The 22,283-nt window shown below is 47.4% G+C and overlaps 2 protein-coding genes across 6 annotated transcripts; one reads left to right on the forward strand and one right to left on the reverse strand.

The window, feature by feature from the left end:
* Positions 1–317: 317 nt before the first annotated feature.
* On the reverse strand, positions 318–12,417 carry TPM4 (tropomyosin 4). Of its 5 annotated transcripts, XM_050910752.1 has the most exons (10): positions 12,245–12,417; positions 10,016–10,163; positions 7,377–7,502; positions 4,103–4,236; positions 3,706–3,823; positions 3,313–3,383; positions 2,981–3,056; positions 2,280–2,342; positions 2,132–2,201; positions 1,336–1,575 (listed from the first exon to the last, which is right to left on the reverse strand). In XM_050910752.1, the coding sequence occupies exons 1-10, from the start codon at positions 12,295–12,297 to the stop codon at positions 1,493–1,495; spliced, it is 942 nt and encodes a 313-aa protein (XP_050766709.1). In that variant the 5' UTR covers positions 12,298–12,417; the 3' UTR covers positions 1,336–1,492. The 5 variants fall into 5 exon arrangements, with proteins under 5 accessions (XP_050766708.1, XP_050766711.1, XP_050766712.1 ...); XM_050910751.1 differs by lacking the exons at positions 1,336–1,575; positions 12,245–12,417 and adding an exon at positions 318–854; XM_050910754.1 differs by lacking the exons at positions 1,336–1,575; positions 7,377–7,502; positions 10,016–10,163; positions 12,245–12,417 and adding exons at positions 318–854; positions 6,310–6,481.
* Positions 12,418–20,654: 8,237 nt separating this feature from the next.
* On the forward strand, positions 20,655–20,918 carry TINCR (TINCR ubiquitin domain containing). The gene has a single exon (XM_050910768.1). It carries the CDS (start codon positions 20,655–20,657, stop codon positions 20,916–20,918), a length of 264 nt encoding a protein of 87 aa, XP_050766725.1.
* Positions 20,919–22,283: the final 1,365 nt, after the last annotated feature.

Below are 22,283 nucleotides of genomic sequence, written 5' to 3' on the forward strand. Positions count from 1 at the left end.
GCTTATTGGCTGAGCCCAGCGCGCGTCACCGCAGAGTCGGGCAGGAAGAGCACGGAGCCGGCGCTCCGTTTGGCGGGCGGCCTTCGCCCGCTGTGCGAGCGGCGGCGCGATTGGCAGCTGGCCCCGCTGCGCGCGCCCGGCCGAGCGTCACTTCCTGCTGCGGGCGGAAGGCGCGTGCGGCGGTGCGACCGCGAGGCGAGGCCGGGCAGTTAAAACAGCGACGTCACCTCTTTAACTGCCCGCAGCTTGACGTGGCGTGCTGGTTCGTGACGTCACCCGAACAGAAACGCTACAAACAGAGCGGGAGGAGACCTCGGAACCGTGAAAAATTGTTTAATATGAAACGTCAGTAACAGGCTCACCGCGGAGGGCGACACTACTGCTCGGGTACAGCTTCTACCGGGGTTTATATAAAAACGAGTAATCAACCGTGAGGAAAAGCTACAGCCGCGCTATCGATAGCCTGCGGAAATGACAAACAAGGGCGGCTCGCGCGGCCCCGGGCGCGGCTCGCGCTCTCCCGCGCGCCGCAGGGGCGCCGGCAGCCGCCCCGCCAGGAGGAGCGTGCGCTGGAGGGGCTGGGGGCCCGCGCCGCTGGCGTCAGAGGTGTGAGACTGCCGTCAAGTTACGCCCAAAGCCTTACGTATGTCTGTCCTGTTCATAACTTAACTGGGTTTTTCCAGGATACAGAGAGAGAGAGAGAGAGGAACAATACGGTAAATGCAGAGCGAGTTTTCAGTTTCTGTCGGCCGCTGAGAGTTCGTCGCCGTTTCATATACAGTTCAGTTCGTTTAGTGTCTGGTCCAGTGTCTGGTGCAACCCCAAGTTCTCCTCTTTTGCTTGAGCAAGTTTTTCTAGTGAGAAAGAAGAAAAAAACACGACTTAAACCACACACGACTTCACAGCCTCTTCTCTTTAAAGAAGACCCGTGCTTACTTACCTTCACGTTCCAGACACCGCTAGAACTGCATCCGTAAAACGGGGCCAATTTTTTTGGTAATTACTCTGATTTAGTGAGGTTTTTGGACACGTCTCATGTGTAATGTGACGGACTCGTGTTTTGATGTACCGTGACTCACAGGACGCGTCCTTCAGAGTTTTCATCGTCCCAGGAGTTTTTAACCGGGCAGACGGAGCAGCCCAAGTACACACCCAGCGCGCTCGGAGCCCGTCGCTGCCGCACGCGTCCTCGGGAACACGACAGTTCAGCCGCGGCTGAGGGCGGCGCCTGCGCTGACCCCACCTGCCTGTGCCTGGCGTGAGGAGCTGACCTTAGCGTCACGACTAGCGTATCGTAGGGGAATTATCGGGAAATAAAGCCCCAAAGCTGAGCGGTAGAGGTATCTCGTTTTTATTGAGCTCAGTTCTTACAGAGGAGACTGAAGGATGGCTCGGGGAGGCTGCGCAGAAGTGACAGGCATTACAGGCGAGGAAAGCTTAAGAAACGCAGCGAGGGGGAGCGGCCCCGCGCCCAGCCCCACGCGGGTGCAGATCACAGAGAGGTCATGTCATTGAGAGCATGGTCAAGCTCCTCACTGATCGCTTTGTACTTCAGCTTCTGAGCGTACAGCTCGTCTATCAGTCACGAGGGCAGAAGGCACGTTTCAGCAAGAAATGCAGAAAAACAGTCCAGAGAAGAGGGGCGCAGGAGGAGAGGCGCAGACAGTCGGAAGGCAGCAGCCAAAGCAGTTGGGGAGGAAAACAAAAGAAGAAACCAGATGCGTAACTGAGTAGCAGTATGAAAGCAAAACATCCCCGCAGCTGCCAGGCCAGAAGCTTCATCTAATTTCCTTGTGTTTAATCTCTCAAAATTGTTTTTCAGTAGTCAGACTAGGTAGGGTTGTGAGCTCGTTATTAGCAGAACGAGCCCCGGAGCCCACGTATCTGTGAGTTGGCCAGAGTCAGGTTATTGTTACCAACTTTTTGAAAGAGAACCTCTTTCAGGGGAACTTCCTCCGGCCAGGAGGCACCACGCAGGCCAGACCTGCCCAGGGGAGACATCACGCCGACCTACCAATACGCCCGACGAGTATTCCTCTCCTTTCCCAATAAAATCTAATGCCCACTCCTAGAATTGTGTCTTCTGGTTTGAAACTGACCACTTTTAAATGAAACTTGAGAAATTTCGTACCTTCCAGGTCATCAATAGACTTCTCCAGTTTGGCGACTGTTCTCTCTGCAAATTCAGCACGAGTTTCAGCCTAAAAAAAATTACAGAGTAATTGGATGCTGTTAAAAAACAGGATGCCAGGATACAGTCTGGGGAGGGACAAACTTACTTCTTTAAGCTTGTCAGAGAGAATCTTGATTTCTTCTTCGTATTTATCTTCTTTTTCCGAGTACTGTGAAAGCAATAAACACTCTTTAAAGGAAGTTGTAGCAACAATAATAAATGTTTATGAAACCGTGACCTATTTATAACCACTTTTTCTTTTACAACAGCTGCAGGCTCCCTTTCCGTACTTCTCTCCTCTTCACCAAGACATTTCAGACTCTGGGTCCTAAACCATCATTTTAAGACTGGGGATGTCCAAGCTCCTTCGTGCGTCCTCTTACACCTCAACGGGCTTACCTTCCTGTGCAGCACAAAACCAGGTGAACGTGCAAGAGAACGTGAAGCCTCCCACACCAATTTAGACTAGCCAGAAACAACTGTTCGATGAAATCAAAGAGTTTTAACAATTTTCTTTATTAAGAGGGCAAAAACCACAAAAAGAGCAAGATCGGAAAATCAAGAGCAGTCAGCAGCGTACCCGTGTGGGAAACGGAGATTCAGTCCTGGCGTGAAGCCGTGCTGCAGACAATTATCAGATCACTGACCTGGGTTTGGGCAGAACTGATTCAGCGTTATCAGCAGTCTCCGTTACACAGGCAGGCAGCTAACCCCTTTCACTTTCTGTGTATTTCTGGGTTATTTCTGTGAGTTTTATTTACAAGTGTTGACTTTGCCCCTATCCCTTAGTTCACTGAGAGAACCAACCTTTTCAGACTGAGCTTCCAAAGACTTCAGGTTGTTAGTGACATTCTTTAACTCCTCTTCAAGGTCACTGCATTTACTATAGGGGGAAAAAAAAGTATCAATTACTACTGTCCCTGTTATGACTTAATTTAATTTTCAAGAAGTCTAAAAACACAAGGGATGAAGTAATTATAGTTATCAAGTCTGAAAGGAGAAAGCTGGGGGTATAGGGCACAAAAAAGCTTTTCTACATATACGACATGCCTGCCCACCAGTAGTAGGTTTTTCTAATGAAATACAGCTTTGACCTTTCCTGTATTCTAAACTGCTTCCGTGTACACGAGGTTACTCACACTTCAGACACCTCTGCACGCTCTTCAGCTCTTTCCAGTTCACCCTCCAAAATAACCAGTTTACGGGCAACCTGTAAAGAGACACCAGCCATTTCTTACACGTTTCCCTCAAAGCTCTACGCTCGTGCTTTCCTTCTGAATGATGAAATTAGATTAAAACATACATGCCCAGACACGACAGCCTTTTTCCCCAGGTAAGTTACATTTTGCAGTGTTTTTAGCATTACATATCTAAGATGCTGCTTAAGTCACTATTAAAATTACTCCTTTTTGGGAACGTTCCAAAGTGGAACCATCACACAGTGAAAAGCGTACAAAGAATGACTAAACTGAAGAGTAACAAAGTTGTTCACGGTTCTCCCGTATGTTTCGTCACTTCCTTATCCCTTTTACCTCTTCATATTTGCGGTCAGCTTCTTCAGCAATATGCTTAGCCTCCTTCAGTTGCATTTCCTGAATTTCCATTTTCTCTTCATCTTTCATTGCTCTGTTCTCAATAACCTTCATTCCTCTGCAGAAGTCAAAGCAAGGGCGTTTAATGTAGAAGCGTTTTAGCAGTTCTATCTCAAAGGTCCTACAGTGGAATTCAATGTTTGTCACCAAGAAGTGGCCCATTAGGACCACACGACGGTGTTCTTCAAGGCTAACAGAATTACTCATTCAAGCTTATAAAAAAGTTCTGAGTCTCTGACCTGCAATCCACATTAGCACGTGCAGACACTAAATTATACAGGGATATTTTATTCATACATATTCAATTTTTTACCAAAAAAAAAGAAAGGAAGCGTACCTCTCGCTCTCATCCGCTGCTTTCTCAGCCTCCTCCAGTTTCTGCAAGGCTGTGGCCAGCCGTTCCTGGGCACGATCCAACTCCTCTTCCACGAGCTGGATGCGTCTGTTCAGAGCTGCCACCTCACCTTCAGCCTGTACGAAACACAACCACCCAGAACCGAGGTTACGTACGAGCCACTTGCTGGCGGACAAACGTTCTCAACTGATCAGTTTTCCTTAAAACCGCAAAGGCTTCTCCTTGGTGTACGCAGGGAAGCTCTAGGAACCTTTCTGTCTCTGCTTTTTGTTTGTTTAAACTGTGGCATCTCAGGAATTTCGAGGTATGGAGTATGTGCTGCTCCTTTCTTTTTTAATGGTACTTATCATTCCTGCCGTACAACAAAGGATTCGACACCGATTGCCAACGGAGAACGATTTTCAGATCACTTCACAGGGCTGGATCTACCCAGAGAATTGGAAAGTTAAAACCCGAACCGTTTCCACAATGGCTTGTTCCAAGAACTTCACAGCTGGATTTCTCTGTTCTTGGTTTCATCACAGATTGCAGCAATATCCTGTCATAGCACACTGCTGAAGTTAAAGCCATTTCATTATCCATTATGGGCTCCCGAGCCTGCAAATGCTATATAATCTTTACGCGGTCAGCTGGGCAGATACAGTTGGCCTCAGCATGCGAGCGTCAGTCGTCTTTGTAACATAAATAGGGCAAAATTAGTTACGTTCTTAAAATAAGTTCACTTTCCTTTTTCATTGCTTCCTGTGGTACTTAAGGAATTAGGCAGAAAGCATTTCTTAATAATAAGGTCTGTTTACATATTATTGAATAAACTGCACAGTAATTGGAAACACTATTAATGTTTAAAAAACAGACTAGATAATAAATGGAGAGGTTGTTGGGAGAAATGCTCGCATACAGACGTGAACAAATTGGTGTCCATAAATAGTGTTTATTAAGATACGGCTCCTTTAATTGCTTGTTATTTGAAGGCAAACAAAGCCCTACTTCAGTAACTGCCAGGTTTGCTCTCTTTATTGTCCCCAAATCTGAGCATGATTGCCATATATGAGATTAACTTTTTCTTTTTAAAAAAAAAAAACCACTTCTATGGGCTATAGATCCTGGAAGGGCAATTGTTTTATGCTTTATGTTAAACACTTTGAAAAAATATTTGTTTGGCTGCAGCTTCGCAAATTTGGTTACTGCCCGCTCCTCCTAAGCAGGAGGAAGTGGTTTCCATTCATAGCTGTACCATCTTGGAAAGGATTTCAGTGACTGATCCAAATGGAAGCTGACCCAGGATTCCTCTAGTCATAAATTATCCAGCATTTCATTTGTTTTCTACCCAGTGCTATGTGTTTAACTTTCTCGGTTTACACACAAAGCATCGATCACGTAGAAAACTGGCATCTGTTATGTGGCAGTCTGCAACTCCTTCCACTAGACAGGCCACTTTTAAGTCATATTTTAATTAAGCAAGATTCCAAAGCTATGGAGACAGGGCCACTGGAAAGCTGTAGTCTGGCTCCACCTCTCCCAGAAGCAGCCCGCAGTCCTTATACGGTAAAACTAACTCGCTGACATGTGATAAAATAGCAGGAAGATGCCGGGAAGGCTGATCACACACAAATCTAAGTGAAACCAGCTGTCCGGCCCCGGGAGAGCCGCACACTAGCGGAGAGTTCTCGTTTCTCTGTGAAAACCAGGAGGGAAAGTTATTTTCCAGCAGTTCAGACATTTCCCAGCTGTGCTGGAGCCAGCGGTGCGGCGCCGAGAGGCGGGAACTCCCCGCTCGTTGTCGTGCAGCGCTTTTTCCTAATTAACCAGCCATTTCCTACTAAGCTCGTAACCGCTTCCCGATGCCGATCGGTGCTCGCAACGCCTTTTCCGAAGGGAACGGCCCCAAAGCGCGATAAGCAGCGGGCGCCTGGGACGAGCCGCTGCCGCCGCCGTGCCCGGCGCCCCCGGCGGCCGGTGCGGGCGAGGCGCTGCGGCAGCGCCAGCCGTTTCCGCAGGGAGTTTGCGGAGCGGGAGCAGCGAGGGGGACAGCTGAGGAATGAAGGCAGCCGGCGGCCGAGCCGTCCTCCCGGAGCAGGGGAGAGCCAGGCACGCCCCAGCGAGAGAGAGCCAGAGACAGGAAGGAAGGAGCAGGGCAGCCCGGGAGAGAGCGACCGAGAGAGGCGAGCAGGCAGCCCGGGCGGTCTCACTTTCTCCCGCAGGTCCCGTTCCAGGTCCAGCTCCCGCTGGAGGACCTGGGCACGATCCTCCGCCTCATCCGCCTGTTGCTGCAGGCACTGGATCTTCCTCTTCACCGCTTCCAGGGAGCTCGGCGCGGCCATGGGCGCGGCGCTGGCGGCGGGCAGGGCGCGGAGGTGCTGCACGTGGCGGCGCGCGGCCCCGCGCCTTTCAATGGGCCGATGACGTCACGCGGCTGGAGGTGGAGGTGGGGGGTGGTGACGTAGCAGAGAGGAGTCGGCGCAAGCAGCGCCGGGACAGTCGCGCTCCGGGGCCGCCCCGCCCGTTTCCCCCGTCCCCCCGCCGCTGCAGCCCCGCGGGCCGGCCCGGGCCCGCTCCGCGCTGCCGCGGGCGCCGCATCGCTCGGCGATGCAAAACCCGCGGCAGATCGCCCGGGTGCAGGACTGCTGGGCCCCCCGCGTCACCCCGGCCGTCCCGAGGACCCCAAAGGTGGGGTTCGGCAAACTGCTGCCAGGTCCCGCCCTCCGGTTTGTTACCGCCGTGGCTGGGCCCAGGCAGACGAGCAGAAGCTCAACCTAACCGTTCCGACAGCAAAACGAACGGGGCGTGCGGCTGGGGAGCTGGGACTGGGTTTAAGCCTGCTACGTGGCTGAAGCCAAACTGCATCCTTATGCCACAGCAGATCCCAGCTTCCCTGAAAGCTCACCATTTTGTTTACTTCGATTAAAGGAGATTGCACCTTTCCTAAAGAATTCCCACCCACAAACACCCCCCCCGTTTCAGAAAGCCCTGAGGGGTGCAGCACTACGAATTCCCTTGGGGCGCCCATTCAGCCCCGAGTGGCGCTGGCTCCGGGGGCAGCTGCGTGTGCCGCGCAGTCGGCGCAGAACAGCCAGCCCGAGCGTGTTTTGGCAGACAGGAGACCCACGTACCTGACAGGTAACACTGCCTTTCCTAGCCCCCGATCAAAGTACTGCAATACAAAAACTCTCAGCGATTCTTATCATCAGTGTACTACATACGCACTGCAAAATATACAGAGCGTAGTTACAGGCAAATACTAGCCGTAGGTACGTACATCAGTGGCCTTCTTTTCAGCTTGCTCTAGTTTTTCCTGGGCATCTTTGAGAGCCTCCGAGTACTTATCCAGCTCATCTTCAGTTCCTTTCAACTTCTTCTGCAGAGCTACCAGCTCATCCTCTACCTTTCAAGAGAGAAAAAAAAAAACCCAACAAAGTGAGCATTCTGATGTCTTATCAGTTGCAGTTTAAGGTGGTTAAAACCTGTCTTTGCTATTAGTTTTAACCTAACCTAACATACAAAGAGTCACAAAAGACCAGACCAAAGTTCTGCTGGGGCAATTAGTCCAAGAACGACTGGTAGCAGTTGCCAGGGAAAGATCATTAAAAACATTATCATCCTTAGAACAACATTCCCTGCCGCTGCACACACAGGATCTGGTTTAATCCATAACTTGGTATAAGCCCTTTTTCGCCTCATTTCTATTTTGGACTCCACAACACCCTGCAGCAGTTAATTCTACAGCATAATTATAAATGTTTTAAAATTGTGTCCTTGTGTTTGTTCTAACGCTATTACCTGATGATTTATTAGGAAACTGTTCAATTCCTGCGTAGCTAGAAAAAAACAAGTGGTCGTTCCCTTATCATCTTTTGTATGTCGTTCAAGACACTTCAGACCAAACGTGATGCTCTGGAAGGAGGAGGGAACAGGTCCAGACCCTGCTGTAAGCGGGAGGTGGGACTCGATGACCTCCGGAGTTCCTTTCCAACCTGAATTATTCTCTGACTAATTGTGGGCCAACAAGGTATGCTCCATCCTACCATGAGGTTCAGACTCTCTCCTCCATACCATATAAATCCATATTGTACGCTAGAATGGTACTATTTATAACCTGCTGGGAGACTGTTTAATGACAAACTGTCTCATGCTCCCTGAAGAATTCACATTATCAGGAGGCTTGCTGCTGATAAGAGTGCGCCTGCAAACCCATCTGTTCCATCATTTCATTTGCAATACAAAACAGTTCAGTCTGTAGAGAAACTGATTTAACCATTTAGCTCTGCCTTCACATAAATTTAGTCTATCAAAATAGTTCACTCAAAATAGTTTGTGTTTTAGTGCACTGACTTTTTTCATTCTAGCTTCAAAGATAGCTTTAACAACATTTTTGGTAGCGTGCTATTCTGGAACGTTGTTATGTTGCTATACTTTTATTCAGAGTAACCAGATAGTGAGAGAACTGAATATGCTTTCTTGGATGCTTTAACGGGGGACAGTAAGCAGGATGAAGGTGGTGATGCTTACTTTGTGTATGACATTAACACTACTTGAGTACTGTGCCCACATTAAAAAAAAAATCTGAAAAATTGCAGACAATTCAGAAAACAGGAGTAAGATCAAAGATTTATTTTTCTCTTTTAGCTTTTTATTGTGAATTACCCTCATATAGATACTTGAAAATTCCCACAACTGTGTCATTTATCACTCTGTAGGAAATCACCTTTGACAACTAAATGTGAAGGAAGGCTAAGCATTCAATCACCATTAACTGCTCTGAGTAACAATCTGCTGTGGCTCTTACTGAGTGCGGAAAGATTAGCTGGGGAAACTGTGGCCCAACAGAACAGCATCTGATCAACACCTCTGAAGCTAGGAAAGAAAGAAATAGGGACTACGTACACGGGGCAACGTGTGCAGCTTGTAGCAGCTTACTGTAATGACACAGAAGAGACAAGTAGTTTTCCTTATGTTGGGGGTGGAGGGGGAAGACAGCAGCAGCTGCCCTTTTGGAAACTTTCTTCCTTTTGCTTTAGCTAAATAGATGATCAGTTGAAAGTTTAGTTATATCATCCAGGATCTCAAACTGAACTTGAACATAAGAAATATTTGGCCAAATGAATGCTAATAACGTATTATAGCAGTCTGGAAGATGTAGTAGAAGCAGCCACATTGAGAGGATGTAAAAGGAAAAGACATAGTAATTTTACAAGAAGTGCTATAAGAAACTTGAGCGTAGTCAACTTACATTTCCAGATCATTCTGAAAATACTATACTATAGCTCAAATGTGAGGTGGACACCCAGAATAATGAACATTGAAAAGCAAAAGAATATGAAAATGTTATCACTAAAAGTCAGTTAAAGAAGAGCTTTCCAATTAAGGTATTTCTGATTATTCTTAACAAAAAAATAATACAACTTATCTGCTGTTGAGTCACAGCTGGCACCTCTAAGGGGCACTCTGTATACCAAGGACTAGTCAAGTGAACTTTATTAATTCACTTCAAGGAGAGGCTCAATTAATGTTTAGACACCGCTGACTCTTCAGGAGGTATTAACACTAGTCCTACAGGTGTTCAAGGTATACAGCTTTGATTTGGAGTATGTAAGGCCTTTTCCATGGAATCACAAGCACAAGAAAATTAAGGCAATTATGTAAGATTCAAGAAAACTTAGACAAAGTACTCTTAATAATTTGTGGATAGTGCTAATTTTGCAAAGACTCAGATGGCTGAAAAGAGAAGTTAACAGCTAGTCCTGGCTGTATGAGTGTAACATCACAAAAGCAAAAGACTTCAAAAGAAGATTAACAGAAAACCCAACTTCAAATTATTTTGCTTTCTGAAAGCTGCAACATAGTATTTTGTTACACTTACTTCCACAGCGCACACACAGTGATTTTATTTCTACTTACCTGTTTGCATTTGTCCTCAGCTGCCTTCTTATCCGTTTCAGCCTGCTCTGCTCTGTCAATAGCATTCTCCTTGTCTAACTTCAACATTTGCATCTTTTTCTTGATAGCTTCCATTTTTGCTAAAGGATAGGTTGTATCTGTTGCACTACTGAAAGAATTCCGAAGAGTAAAGTTTTAGATTTTTAACAGCTTGGGCAGAGAAAGAAGTTGTACCCAGCCAAGTCAGAGGGGAAAATGAGCTCAAGTGGTTGTAGAGAGCTTTAAACCCAGAGACCCCTGGACAAAACCCAGATCTGTTGGCCTCTTCTCTGATCTTTCATACACAGCCTTTCTAAGGAATGAGCTGGAACAGACTCACTAGAGGAATCTTCACCACTCCATCATCTCCTTATTTGGGTCCTGTTTTCTTAAAGAGAAAACTGTTTCCATTTTTAAGCTTCTGACAGAAGCAAAAGTGTTGACATATGAACACATGCTTGAAAGAAAGCTTATTAGCACCCCTCCGTGTTTGCAAAGCAATTAAACAGTCCAATAGATATATGGGGATAGCCTGACTTCTTACAATAACGGCATAAGACTAATGAAGGAAAGGGAAGGATCTTTTTTGATTACTCCAAAATAAATCCATGCATAAAATAAAATAAAATCTACACTTAAGAGGTAGCTAAATTTATGTAATAAAAAGATGCAGGATATGTTATGAGACAGCAGGTTTTTTTGCTGTGAAAATAAGCACCGGTGTTAAGGAACTAGCTATAATCTGTAATAGTATAATACATAACAGAGGTCAGATTTAGATCCCAAGTTCAGGCTCAAAGGCATTCAGTGAGTTTGAGTGCCTGTCTTTGAAATTTCACTCAGAAAATACTTAGGGAACTGAGTAGTACACCTGAAGTTGCAGTCTGATGAGCACCGTGAATTATTTGTTCTGCTGTATGAAGGAGTCACCTTCTCTCTCATGCAAGGCATGAGTGGACTCTGGGAAGAACATCAGGACCGGCTCCACTGAGGACACCAAAAAGAGCATCCAACAGCCCTGGGATAAACCCCATTTCCTTTCACAGTCCTATTAAGCACATCCCCATACCCCCAGCTGCCCTATCCCATCCCTTCGTATGCTCTCGCTTAGCTTCACAGCCCCTGACACCCGCTTTGTCCTTCCTTACTCTACCTCCCAGAGCAGACTGAAAGCACTTACTGACTTTGCTACACAGGGACCTGCATGCGCTCATATTCCCCCACTTCTTCCCCAAATTCAGGTCCCATTAACCACCCCATGATCCTTTCCTCCCCGATTCTGCCCCTGCTCTGCTCTCCACAGCCCCGTGCTCCCTCCCAGGCAACACACAGCCCAGACTCTCTGCACACCCTCACAAACCCTGTTAGGCCTTCACTCAGAAGTGCTCACAGCACACCCAGCCATGAGGGGTACCACAAGACTCAGCACAAGACCCAGTAACTCCCTCATCCTCTGGAGTGAGCTGGCATGGCACCGAAAGGCCTTCAGGACAGACTTCTAAGGAAAAATTGCTCTTTATTTAGCTAAACATGATGGTAGAATGGACACGAAGCCAATACCAGCACAATGCCCATAAGCAAGGCCAGAGCCCCACAAACCATCCCCGAAACACCACCAGGCCTGTCAGAGCACTTGCTAGGCTGCTCAGGCTGCCTTTTGTGAGAGATTTACCACTGTTTCAATTCAAAGTAAAAACAATGCTCACACTGCTACTAAAACCAAGACCTCAACCCCCGGCGGCCCCAGGCGCTGCCTGATAAAAGAGGGCTTCACCCTCCCCGCGCCCCATCCCAAGATGGCTGCCAGGAAGCGCCCCGAGGGGCTGTGTTGTGGCGGCGCCAAGATGGCGGCGCGCCCGAGGACTACACCTCCCAGAGGGCTGTGCGCCATCGTCCCGCCGGCGCGTTCCGTGCCGCCCGTTGCGCGATGGCGCCGGCCGCTCCTCAGCGCCCTCAGCCCCGGGCCGGGCACGCCCAGCACCTCCTGTACCTCCACCCCTCGTTAACAGCAGTTAAATAACCCCAGGTTCAGCCGCTTGTGTGTGTCACCCCCCCCCCATATAAAACAATGCTCAGAATTTTTAACAGCTGTAAGTTGAGTGTTTGATGGGAAACCGGTGCTGGCTCTTCCCGATCCCGTGTGCGCCTGTACTCCTCGGCACGCCTCACATAATTAAATGTGCTTTTTCCCCCAGAAATCGCCATACTTGCCTCCCCTCCTCTGGCCCGCAGATACCGCTGCGACAAGGTGGCCCCACAGGCATTTTTTGTCCAATTCTGATGATTTGAACAGTGAAAGACAAAAACACGCAGGTCCTGAGCCTGGGAACAGGTTTAAGGAGTAGGGACGAGGCACTAAATTAAGTGCTGCTGAACCTGCAGAAATAGCGTTAAAAACTAATAAACCATATTGATCACCATCACGGCTTGCATTTCCCCTTGCCCTCCTCCCCCATGAGTGTGCTGGCTCAGCCCTGGCCGAGGGCAGTGGGTTGCCGCAGGGATTTGGGCTGATGATGGAACCCCAGGTGTCGAGTTAGGGTCGGTGCTGGTGATCACAGACCGGTGCTGACGTGCCCGAGGAGACACGCGGGGTCCTGGCAGCCGCCACGGTGCTGCAGCTGCCTCTTCAGCCAGACGGTGAGGCACAGCCATGGCGATCTCCACTAGCTTCCTTCGGAGCAATGTACACCTTTACTAACTTTCTTCTGCTGGCTGCGACCTGGTAGTCCAGCTCACATGCTGCTCCCGTGAGTTCAAACAAGTTGGCCGTGTTTTATGGCTCCTTCGGGGCTTCCCTCCCTCAATCATGCCGTTGCTGGCATCCTGCCTCCAGACCGGACCCCACAGGGGTATAGCTGTTTCACCCTATGGTCCTGCACTCCACGAGGGGTGGATGTGCCACAGGCCCTGTTTGTGGCTCTTTTTCAGAAGGAGCAGGTTTTGGGGTGCAGCTTTGGAGACACATCAGTTGGGGGAGGAAACAGGAGGGGAGAAGGACTGCATTAGCCCTGTCTGACCTGGCACGTGGGAACTTGTGCGATGGAGGCACATGCAAGACCGTGCACGTCTCTCCCCGGGACTACAGCTGCATGTAGCCTTAGGCACGTGTTTTGAGCTGTTTCTATGGCTGCTCTCGCAGCCTCTTCGTAATTTCGGATTGTTGACATGAGCAGAGGTGGCTTTCCAGCCAGCTCACCAGCCCCTCTCCTGCTGCAGGCTTGGGCAGGCTCAGAATCAGGGCTGGGGAAGTGAACGCTGAACAAGACTCTTTTGCCTTTGTATTTCTACTGCAGGAAGATAATTTTTCTAATCAACTCCGTAGCATGACTCAGAGCCACATTTAGAAAGGAACATCAAAGAACACGTCACCCTGTGTAGCCCTTCAACCAGGTACATTCCCTTCTTCCCCTCCCTGCTTCACGAACTGGAGAGAAACACCTGAAAAATTCACTCTGGTCCCTCAGTAATGATAATCCTGTCACTCCCACAGCCTCTGGCTTTCATTAGCTTGGGAAACAGTGAGCAACCAAGAAAGAAGGAAGAGCCCTCGAAACCATTTCTTTTTTTTGGGGGGGCGGGCAGGAAGGTGCTTTACAGGCAGTAGGAGTTCCTTTGTTTTATCTTTTCTTTCAGAGGGATTGTTTGGGCCTAGCAAGGCTTGGCAAGGTTGGGTGTGTAAATATGAGAGGATACCAGAAGGAAATGAAGCTGGATTGTTTGAGAGTGTGCTCATTTCTTTGGCAGCACACTGCATGGGAAGCGTGTCACAGCAGGCATTTTAACAGATTGGAGGGGCGGGGGGGGGTGTCGGACCTGTGGCCTGAAGTCTGGCCGCTCTCAAAATTTTCTATGCTCTCAATCCCTACTCCTTTTTTATTGCCCAGAAGTTAGCTGGGACCCACACCATGTCCCATTTCACTATCTGGGAAAAACAGACATTTTCTCCCCCAGCTCCTGCTCCGTTCTAAACTGCTGGTCGTAAAAGATCACCTTCCTCTCTTTCACATTGACTGAGCTCCAACTCCTCCTCATATGCAAAGCAGCATGTGTCAAGGCTAGAAACGTTTCAAAGCAGAAGGAAGAAGCTATTGACAATCCTTTATCAAATTTCGTTCGGTTTCTTAATGTAAGTATCTCCTAATAGTCCACTCTCTTGTAAATTTTCTGTTCTAGAAACTATATAATATGGTGTATCATCATCAGCGCGCTGTAGCAAAGGTGGCAGTAGAATGAACATCCAACTTGTCTCTTCCTGGCGTTTCCTTTTAAATGACAAAATCTGTAAACCCTAACACCTCACTGAATTTCTTTTCTTTGTGGGTTTTCCCTGCAGGCCTGTCTCCCAGCGTGAAGGGTACGGCAGGGCAGTAACAATCTGTAATACCCTCTTTCTGATACTTTCTCATTAAGTATCCATTACTCACCACAGATGAAGTCAAGGTACCGGGCTAGGTGTGACCAAAATGGTACATCTACTCTTCCAAGGGGAATTTACCTCTTTTCTTCAATAATCCTGGTTATCTGCATTTCCCAGCAGGGTCTTGAACACCTGAGATGCTGAATTTGACACCGTTTTGAATAGGATGGCAGAATTCACTCAGCACCTGAAACATGCACCTGCTTGGGAAGCCTGTCTCACTGCCAGTATCTGGTACACCAGAGGAAAGCAAATCCCATCCTATATTATGTTAATGTTCCTGGCTAATACAGAATGGAGTGGAGAGGATGCCAGAAGAGGATGAATCAGCAGCCTCTATCCCAAGACTTCGGCTACCCTTCCTTTCTCTGGGCTGGCTGTATTGCCTTCACCGATGAGACCCATTCAGTCGCAGAAAAGGATTTGCCTTTAGACCAAAGGACAATCATCTGTATGGACCATCCCCTCTTCGGTTACTTTTTGCCATTACAGCCCATTTCGGGGGCTCAGTGAAAGCTTTAAGCTCTTCCTTGCCACTAGATGGCAATGTAGATCCACAAATTCTTTCTTCCTTGAGCCCCTGGAAAACCATCTTGCTGCTGGTGGAATGGCTGGTAGAGCCTCAAATCTTCTAGTTCCGCCTACCTCACCTTTTAAGACTGAGGCATCCTGAATTTGTTTCGCTTGCAAACGAATGCAGCTGGCTGCCTGGGATGCCAGCTCCTCTGGAGTCCTCAGTGGCATGAGCACTCACTCTCTCTCCATCTAGGGCCCTCCTTTATGCACAGAGGTTTATTTTTTCGCTCTTCCAGCAATTAATTAATTTGTCTCTTGTTTTGCTGTTTCCACAAGCATTTTGCTGTCTTGCTTGTTTCTCAGCTTATTGCCAAACCTGGCAGGCGAGTGAGTCATGGGCTGCCGCAGGCCAAACCCTGGAGGATACAGACTTCTTCCTAGGGTCATGAATCTCCCATCTGGAAAGTTATAAAGAACTACAGTGAGAAATAACTACCACCGCAAAATGCTTTCCTCCATATCCATTTTTCAGCTTTTCCATTGTCTGCACTTGACTGGTTCATTTAACATGTGCGTTACTGGTTTTTTTCCCTTCACTTTTCCTTTTCCACCAGAAAATGTCACCAACTCACATCCAACTTTTGCTCAGAAAACTTGCAGGTTCATTTGTGTTCCAAAACCAGGCAAGTTTGCTCCTTCAAAGCTGAATATACATAGCTTTTTTCTGGAGCCTGTTTAAAGTTAAATCCCATGCCAAACAGAGTCCACCAGCTCCCAGTAACGCCATATTGATGCTGGGCAACTAGCCAGGGAAGTCACAGGGCCTTTTGGAGTCTGATTCAGATACTGCAGCAGGATCTGTCTGACTTGGTAACTTCAGCTGCGTTAGTGGCAGAAATCCTCATTTGTACCAAAAAGAATGAAACTGGGATCAAACCCCCCTTTTTGTGACATCTTTTTTAAAAAATCTGTTACACTGCCAGAGCAGATGGAGAGCTCCTGACTGTGGTCTAGAACAGGGCAGGATGACAGGGATATTTTCCCCTCTGCCAGGCAAGGATGGGAGATTGTGGCTGAGTATTCAGCGGAACAGAGAGGCCCTTTGGCCTGGGAGCACAGGACCCTATAGCTTGACAGGCAGATGACAGGACAGGGTCAGTGCAGAGACTGTCACCTTCCCTCGTCACTCACACCTCCCGTATATGTTGACATAAGCACCTTCCAGCTTTTCTGGATTTTAAATGGTCTAAACAATGAGGATTTTGCCCTAATCCCCAGGAGAAGGGCTCCTCCATCATAGAAAGGTGCTCTTTATTCCTGGTGCGCAAGAAGTTAATAGTATTCCTAAGCACTCTTGCAGATGTGAGCAGTATGCTGTAGATAAGTTCTATCAGGAGAAAGTGTTATCGCTGAGGCTTACATATTTTGTGCTTATCCGTTGGACTCTAAAAAGCTGTTGCATTTAATTACCCATTTCTCAAAGCATTTATTAATCATTTATTAGCTCTTTGTTCATTTGCTGTAGATGTAACTTGACATATAAAGTGAGCCCAATCATTTTATAACCAAGCACGTCTCAGGAGGAGGAAAGCGCTGGGTGATAGGAAAGGCCTTACTCATCTTGGCACATGGTGGTACAGCTCTAGCTGGGGCCTCTGCGTACTTCAGGAATATAAATACTTATAAAAGTACACTTATATAAATACTATAAAACTACAGCACCTTAAGCTGCCCCATCACCCGAGATATGTGGGGCACTGAATGAATTAGGTGGCAGGCTGCATATTGGACTGGAGATTTCTAACCTGAAGTTATCCCTGTCAAGCCTCGTGATTTGTCCTGCATGGCCATTCACTTCCCATGAGTGAACCTTTCCCAGCCCCATGCTCCCCAGCACCGGTCTCAGAGCTCACAATGCTGCAGCCTTCCCTCTGCACCGTCAGTTAATGGAGCAGGAGGACAATCATTGAGTAGAGAATGAGCCCGCCAGCAGAACTGTGTATTTAGGGGAGTCTAACAAAAAGCCTCTCTTTGGTTCCCAGAGTTGTAGAGTTGCAGGTATAAGCATGGTCAACCTGACAAGGGCAGTCAGCTCTCACACTTCATCCCTTGCTGTCTATCTGCTCCCAAACACAAACTCACCCCAAACAAACATCAGAGGAAAATCCTTACTGTTCAGCATTACTGACCGCAAGTCCTGAGATCAGAGAGCTTCAGGAAACAGCAAAGTATCTTCCTTGCCAGAAAGACCACCACTGTGAGAGTGGTTTCCCCAAAGACTTATAGGCTCTGCCAGGGGAATCAGGGTCAAATTTTCCCCAGATGTTGCAATTTCCCTATGATTGCTACCAGTAAATAAAGAAACCTTTATTTCCTTATAAAGCAACATCCCACTTCTCCTCTGTTGTCCTCTGCAAGGAGAGCAGCACAGCAAGCAGCAAAACACAGCCATTGCCAAACAAACAAAACCTGCCTAAGAAATGAGTGTCTCTATTCTGGCATTATAAGAAGACATTATAAGGCCCAGGATCATCTCAACCAGCTTGAGACATCTTAATGAAGCACCTAATTTAGGCAGGTGTTTCTCTTTTGCTCTAGTCAATGGAATAAGGAAGCTCTGAGAACAGAAAAGGAGACAATGTTTTATAAACGCTGTTGCTTTATTTCTCCCCCCCCTTAAAAAAAATCACAGCCCACCTGGTTTTAAATTGCTTTTCAGGCTTTCCTAATGAATGTTTCTCTGAATGTTTGCATGTCTTCTGTTTGCCCTCAATATGGGGAAAAGCTTAAGTCAATAAGTTTTTATTTGATTTGTAAATAATGCCAGTGACACATTATTGCAGATTCTCAGAACTCTGACTCCATGTCTTGTCCTCCAGATATGACATGCCAGAGACATCAGCCAAGCAGGCTGCAAGGTGCAGGGTAGGGGATGGAGATTAAAATAGCTTTGAGGAAAGACCATCTAGAACTTTATCCTTTACCTCTGTTTAGCCCACAAACCGTCAGGAGCTGGTGAAATAATTGCTTTGGACAGATAATAAAACATCCTCCAGCAAAACTAAGGTACTTAATATACTGCCCAAGTCAATTTCCCTTATTTCTGCTGTCCTCTTGCTTTTAATAATGGTTTAATGAAAAATTCAAAATTAATTGGAACTGGCATTAGACATTCACGTGTTCCAGTGAGGGTTTCACTGCTTCAATATTTTATAAGCAGACTTCACTGCTATGCTTCTCCTTATCCTGGCTTTTATAGGCTAGAATATCATATCTTTTCATAAAAGGAAGGCTCCCAGTATGGGCGGATGGGGGTACATGAGAAAAGTCTGCAACCACATCATAGGCAAAGAAATAAAAATAATAGCTGTGTGTTTTCTTTCTGCCACCATTCCCCCTTTCTACGTAATGATACGCATCTGAGCCTTGACTGGAAAGAGCTGTCCTAAAAATAAACAGGAGCCGTCTGAAAGGTGTCTGAAGGAGGTATTTGGCAGCTGTCAGGCTGTCACGTATGCTAGAAGGAGCTGATGGACTCGCTGACACCAGACGGGCTCTGCTGAAATAAGAATGCCTTATGCTTCCCTTGGCACTCACTGGGCCAATTCTGTTGGCCAGAGCCATCAGACCTCGGTGTGTCTGGGGCCTGATGCAGTTCTGGCTGCCATCAATGCGAGTCTGCCCTTGGATGGCAGTGGGAATTGGATCAGACCCTTGCTTTAGCCCCGAGACTCTGGCTTTACACCCGGGATGAATTTTGGCTCCCCACGTGAATATCACGCCAACGGAGAAGGATGCACCAGCCCCCAGGCTTGAAAGTTTCTATAGGTCTCTGAAAATGAGATCTCTCACTGAGATGCCTAGATATGGAGACCAGAGCCTAACCTTTGACATTTTTTGTTATAATAGCTTTGCACCACTCTGTGCCTCAGTTTTTCCTTCTCTAATAGGGGTGTTGTCCTGTCTTCAAGAAGATTACTGACATATCTGTAGGTCCAGGCATTTTTAAATGCTTCCAGACCATGACTGTGCTGAAAGCTGTTCCTATTTCCCACAAGGCACTTAATGGACACGTGTTACACCATGCAGCAGTCACGACATGAGCAAACAGAAACACGAAGGCATGAAATGACTCATCTGAAGCCTTTGCAGCAACTCAGTGGCAGAGTGAGGACCCAAGAATCCCAGTCCCCACCAAAACAATCATACCTTTACAGTGACCGAATCTGGAAAGAACATCTTGCTAGCAGAAGCTTCAGTTCTTCTCAAGTGCACAGGGAAATCTCCATTGCCTGTGGTGTAACTGAAGATACTTGCTGCTGTTCTTGCCAGAGACATAATGTGCTGGGGAGGGAAAAAGAAGGGAGGTGTGATGACAGGGTGGAAACCTCCTTGTTCTCAACAGGAGACTGGACACCTCTCTTATTCTCAATGGGAGCTGACTGCTGCCATATCTGAAAATCTGACAGTTTGTTTTATTATCTAATGGGCAAGAGCAGCCCCTTTTCAGTGAAGAGCAGACTCTGAAGTCAACTATCTTGCAGTACTTTGGTCTGAAAATACTGGTCTGTGTTGAGAAGAATGGACAAGGGAATTAATTCCTGTAATATGGGCTGCAGGAAATTACCTACAAGATAAGAGGGTGACTTGATCTTTTTGCGAAAAAGAAAAAAAAAAAAAAAGACTTCCTTATCTTGATGATGTTTGCTCTGAAGTATCATCTTGTGACTGCCAGAGTCTGCCTTGCAGGATCATTCAATTACAGCCGGCTCCCGTGGCTGGCATCGCTTCCTTCCTTTCAGAGGTATTGCTGTATTTACCGAAGTATTGCTTGTTCCTCTTGGTATTCTGAGGCCTCTGTTGCCGCCTGTTTGTGTAGTGTGCCTGCAGCCCCGTGATGCGTTCCCGCTCACGTGTTAGAGCAGGATACGATCAGCCCTTCAATTAGGCAGGGATCTGAAAAGAAGAGGAAATCAAGATGATGAACCAGTGAGGAGCACATGTGAGTCAATATTAGATATCTGATGGTATGACGAGCAATGAATGAGTCCTACCCCTTTTGGAGGGTCCCAGCCTGTTTGCCTACAATAACTATACAGATCTCCTAGGGGGAAACTGCACTGCACTAATGAGGGGTGTTCACACCAGCCAGGCTCTGTGTCTCCTTCAGGGTGCTCTGGCATGGGAATTTTTCACTATGCAGAGTACTTTTCTCTTCTTCATTCAAATGGCCATGTTAAATAGCTGTGAGGTTCCTCAACGCCTACTTTGTTGAACTGATCTACTCCACAGCTGACAGCTTTGTAGAGCAAGAGACACGAGGTTACTAAACCCATTCATTTCTCACATGCACCCACGTTTCTAATGGCTATGGAGATCCAGCTTTAAAGTCCTCTGAGAGCCATTGGAATGAAGAGCACTTTGTGAAGACGTTGTAATTATTATGGGATTTAGGGGTGTGTGGAAATGATTCATGGAGACGTTTCCCAGCCAGCAGGCTCTTGGAGCCAGGTGAGCTCTTCCCTGGAATGTGAAGCATGCAGCACGGCAACTAGGAGGAACAGGTTTGGCAGGACATTTTAAGTTGTTCACGGCAGACAGCCTCTTCAGAGCCACATCCCTGCTTTACCGACCTCCCAGCTGGATGCTCCTCTTTGCCACACTGGCCTGGGTGCACTGGAAAGGATGGACACGCTGCGAAGGAGCCTTTCTCGCTGGAAGAGGTACCACATTAAGGTGCACCTGGCTGACGAGGACCTGATGATGCCCCTGACAGTCAAGCCCAGAGACACAGTGATGGACCTACGGGCTCACTTAGTACGGGAGGGCGTCACTTCCTGGAAGAAGACATTTTATTACAACTCCAGGCAGCTCGAGGAGCACGAGACTCTCAAAGAAGCCAATATCCAGAATGGCTCTGTCCTGCTTCTTGTCAGCAATAAAAGGTAGGCAACGAGCTCGTCTGCAGCGGGGGCGGTGCAAAGGAAGGGGAATGCTCTGTGTATCTCAGCCCCTTGGGACGCTTTCCTGTTGGGGTTTGCAGAAAGCAGATCAGGAACTCTAACCCTGCAATTTCCAGCAGGCAGATTGAGATTCAAGGCTCTTTATATCCAGACGTGCTGTGGTGTGAAATAAGGGGCTAAGAGGAGGAGGAAATCTGGTTGATGCTGCCTGTCCTGTTTCTGATCAGGTCTCACTTTCCTGACTGCGTGGCCAAGCACAGAGGGAGAGACAAGACGTGCAAAAGGGCAAGGGAGATTGTGCGACATGGGGGAGTACTCTGGGAGCCTCTCACTTGTCCTCATTCTTTCTTGTTATGCCTGGCTCTCTCCATTCTTTTTAGTAGATACTTTCTGCAAGTATTTGGGGGTGGCACAGTCCTGCTTTGACAGGGAAGAGCTGTGAGCCACCAGCTTACAGCAAAGCACAATGAGTGCTGGACAGAGACGGCAAGAGGCTGCAGCTTCCCAAAATGTGGCCAGATCGCTGCAGAAAGTACAGCGAGACTAGAGACTTCCAGGATAGCCAGAGCAAAGGAGAACAAGCAGGGCAAGTATTATGTTCCAGTGGGAATGAAAGCTGAGACAATGGACCTGAGACCCACTGGCTCACAGGTTAATTTAGATTCAGTGGGGTGAATTTATGCCCACCTGCACTGTCTTTCCTAATGCCTGGTGGTTCCTGCCAGCAAGATTAATTCTGTGAAGCAGTCTGGGGATACGGGGTAGAAGAGGTGCACAGCAGAGCACAGGTGTATTGTGTCTAATTCAGCTTTCTAAATCCTGAGCCCTCCGAGTTATGTGTCTATGCTGATCAGAGTTTCCTCTGCAGAAAAACCTGCACTAAAGACTTCAGTTCCTGATTATATGCCACATACTGGAATGGTCCTATTTTCCAGTCCAGAGGTAGCTTGAAATCTCACACAAAGAAGATTTAATAAAGCATTGCCTTTTACAGCTCAGCCAAACATGAGAGACTTCACATCGCTCAGCTAACTGCAAACCTCAAGTCACCCACAGCCCCTTTCTCCAACATCTCATTTCAGCTCTCTGATTAACATGGCTCAGCTCCTCCTTTTCACCTTGTTTTTAATGGCAGGAGCATTTCTATTTGTTGTTGTTTCCAGTGTTTATTTTCCTGAATTGCACAGCCTGAATTTTTGAGAGTAAAAAAGGATTCAGAGGGACTCAGTTGATGGAGTGCACATATTGACGCTCTTTTGACAGATGCCTGATTTCCATAACATGCTATGCACCTTCCCACATGCTGCAAAAGCAGGGCATAACTGCAACAACGCAAAAATCACCAGGAGAT

This window comes from Gymnogyps californianus, chromosome 24 (assembly GCF_018139145.2).
Source record: "Gymnogyps californianus isolate 813 chromosome 24, ASM1813914v2, whole genome shotgun sequence".
Taxonomy (NCBI): Eukaryota; Metazoa; Chordata; class Aves; order Accipitriformes; family Cathartidae; genus Gymnogyps; species Gymnogyps californianus.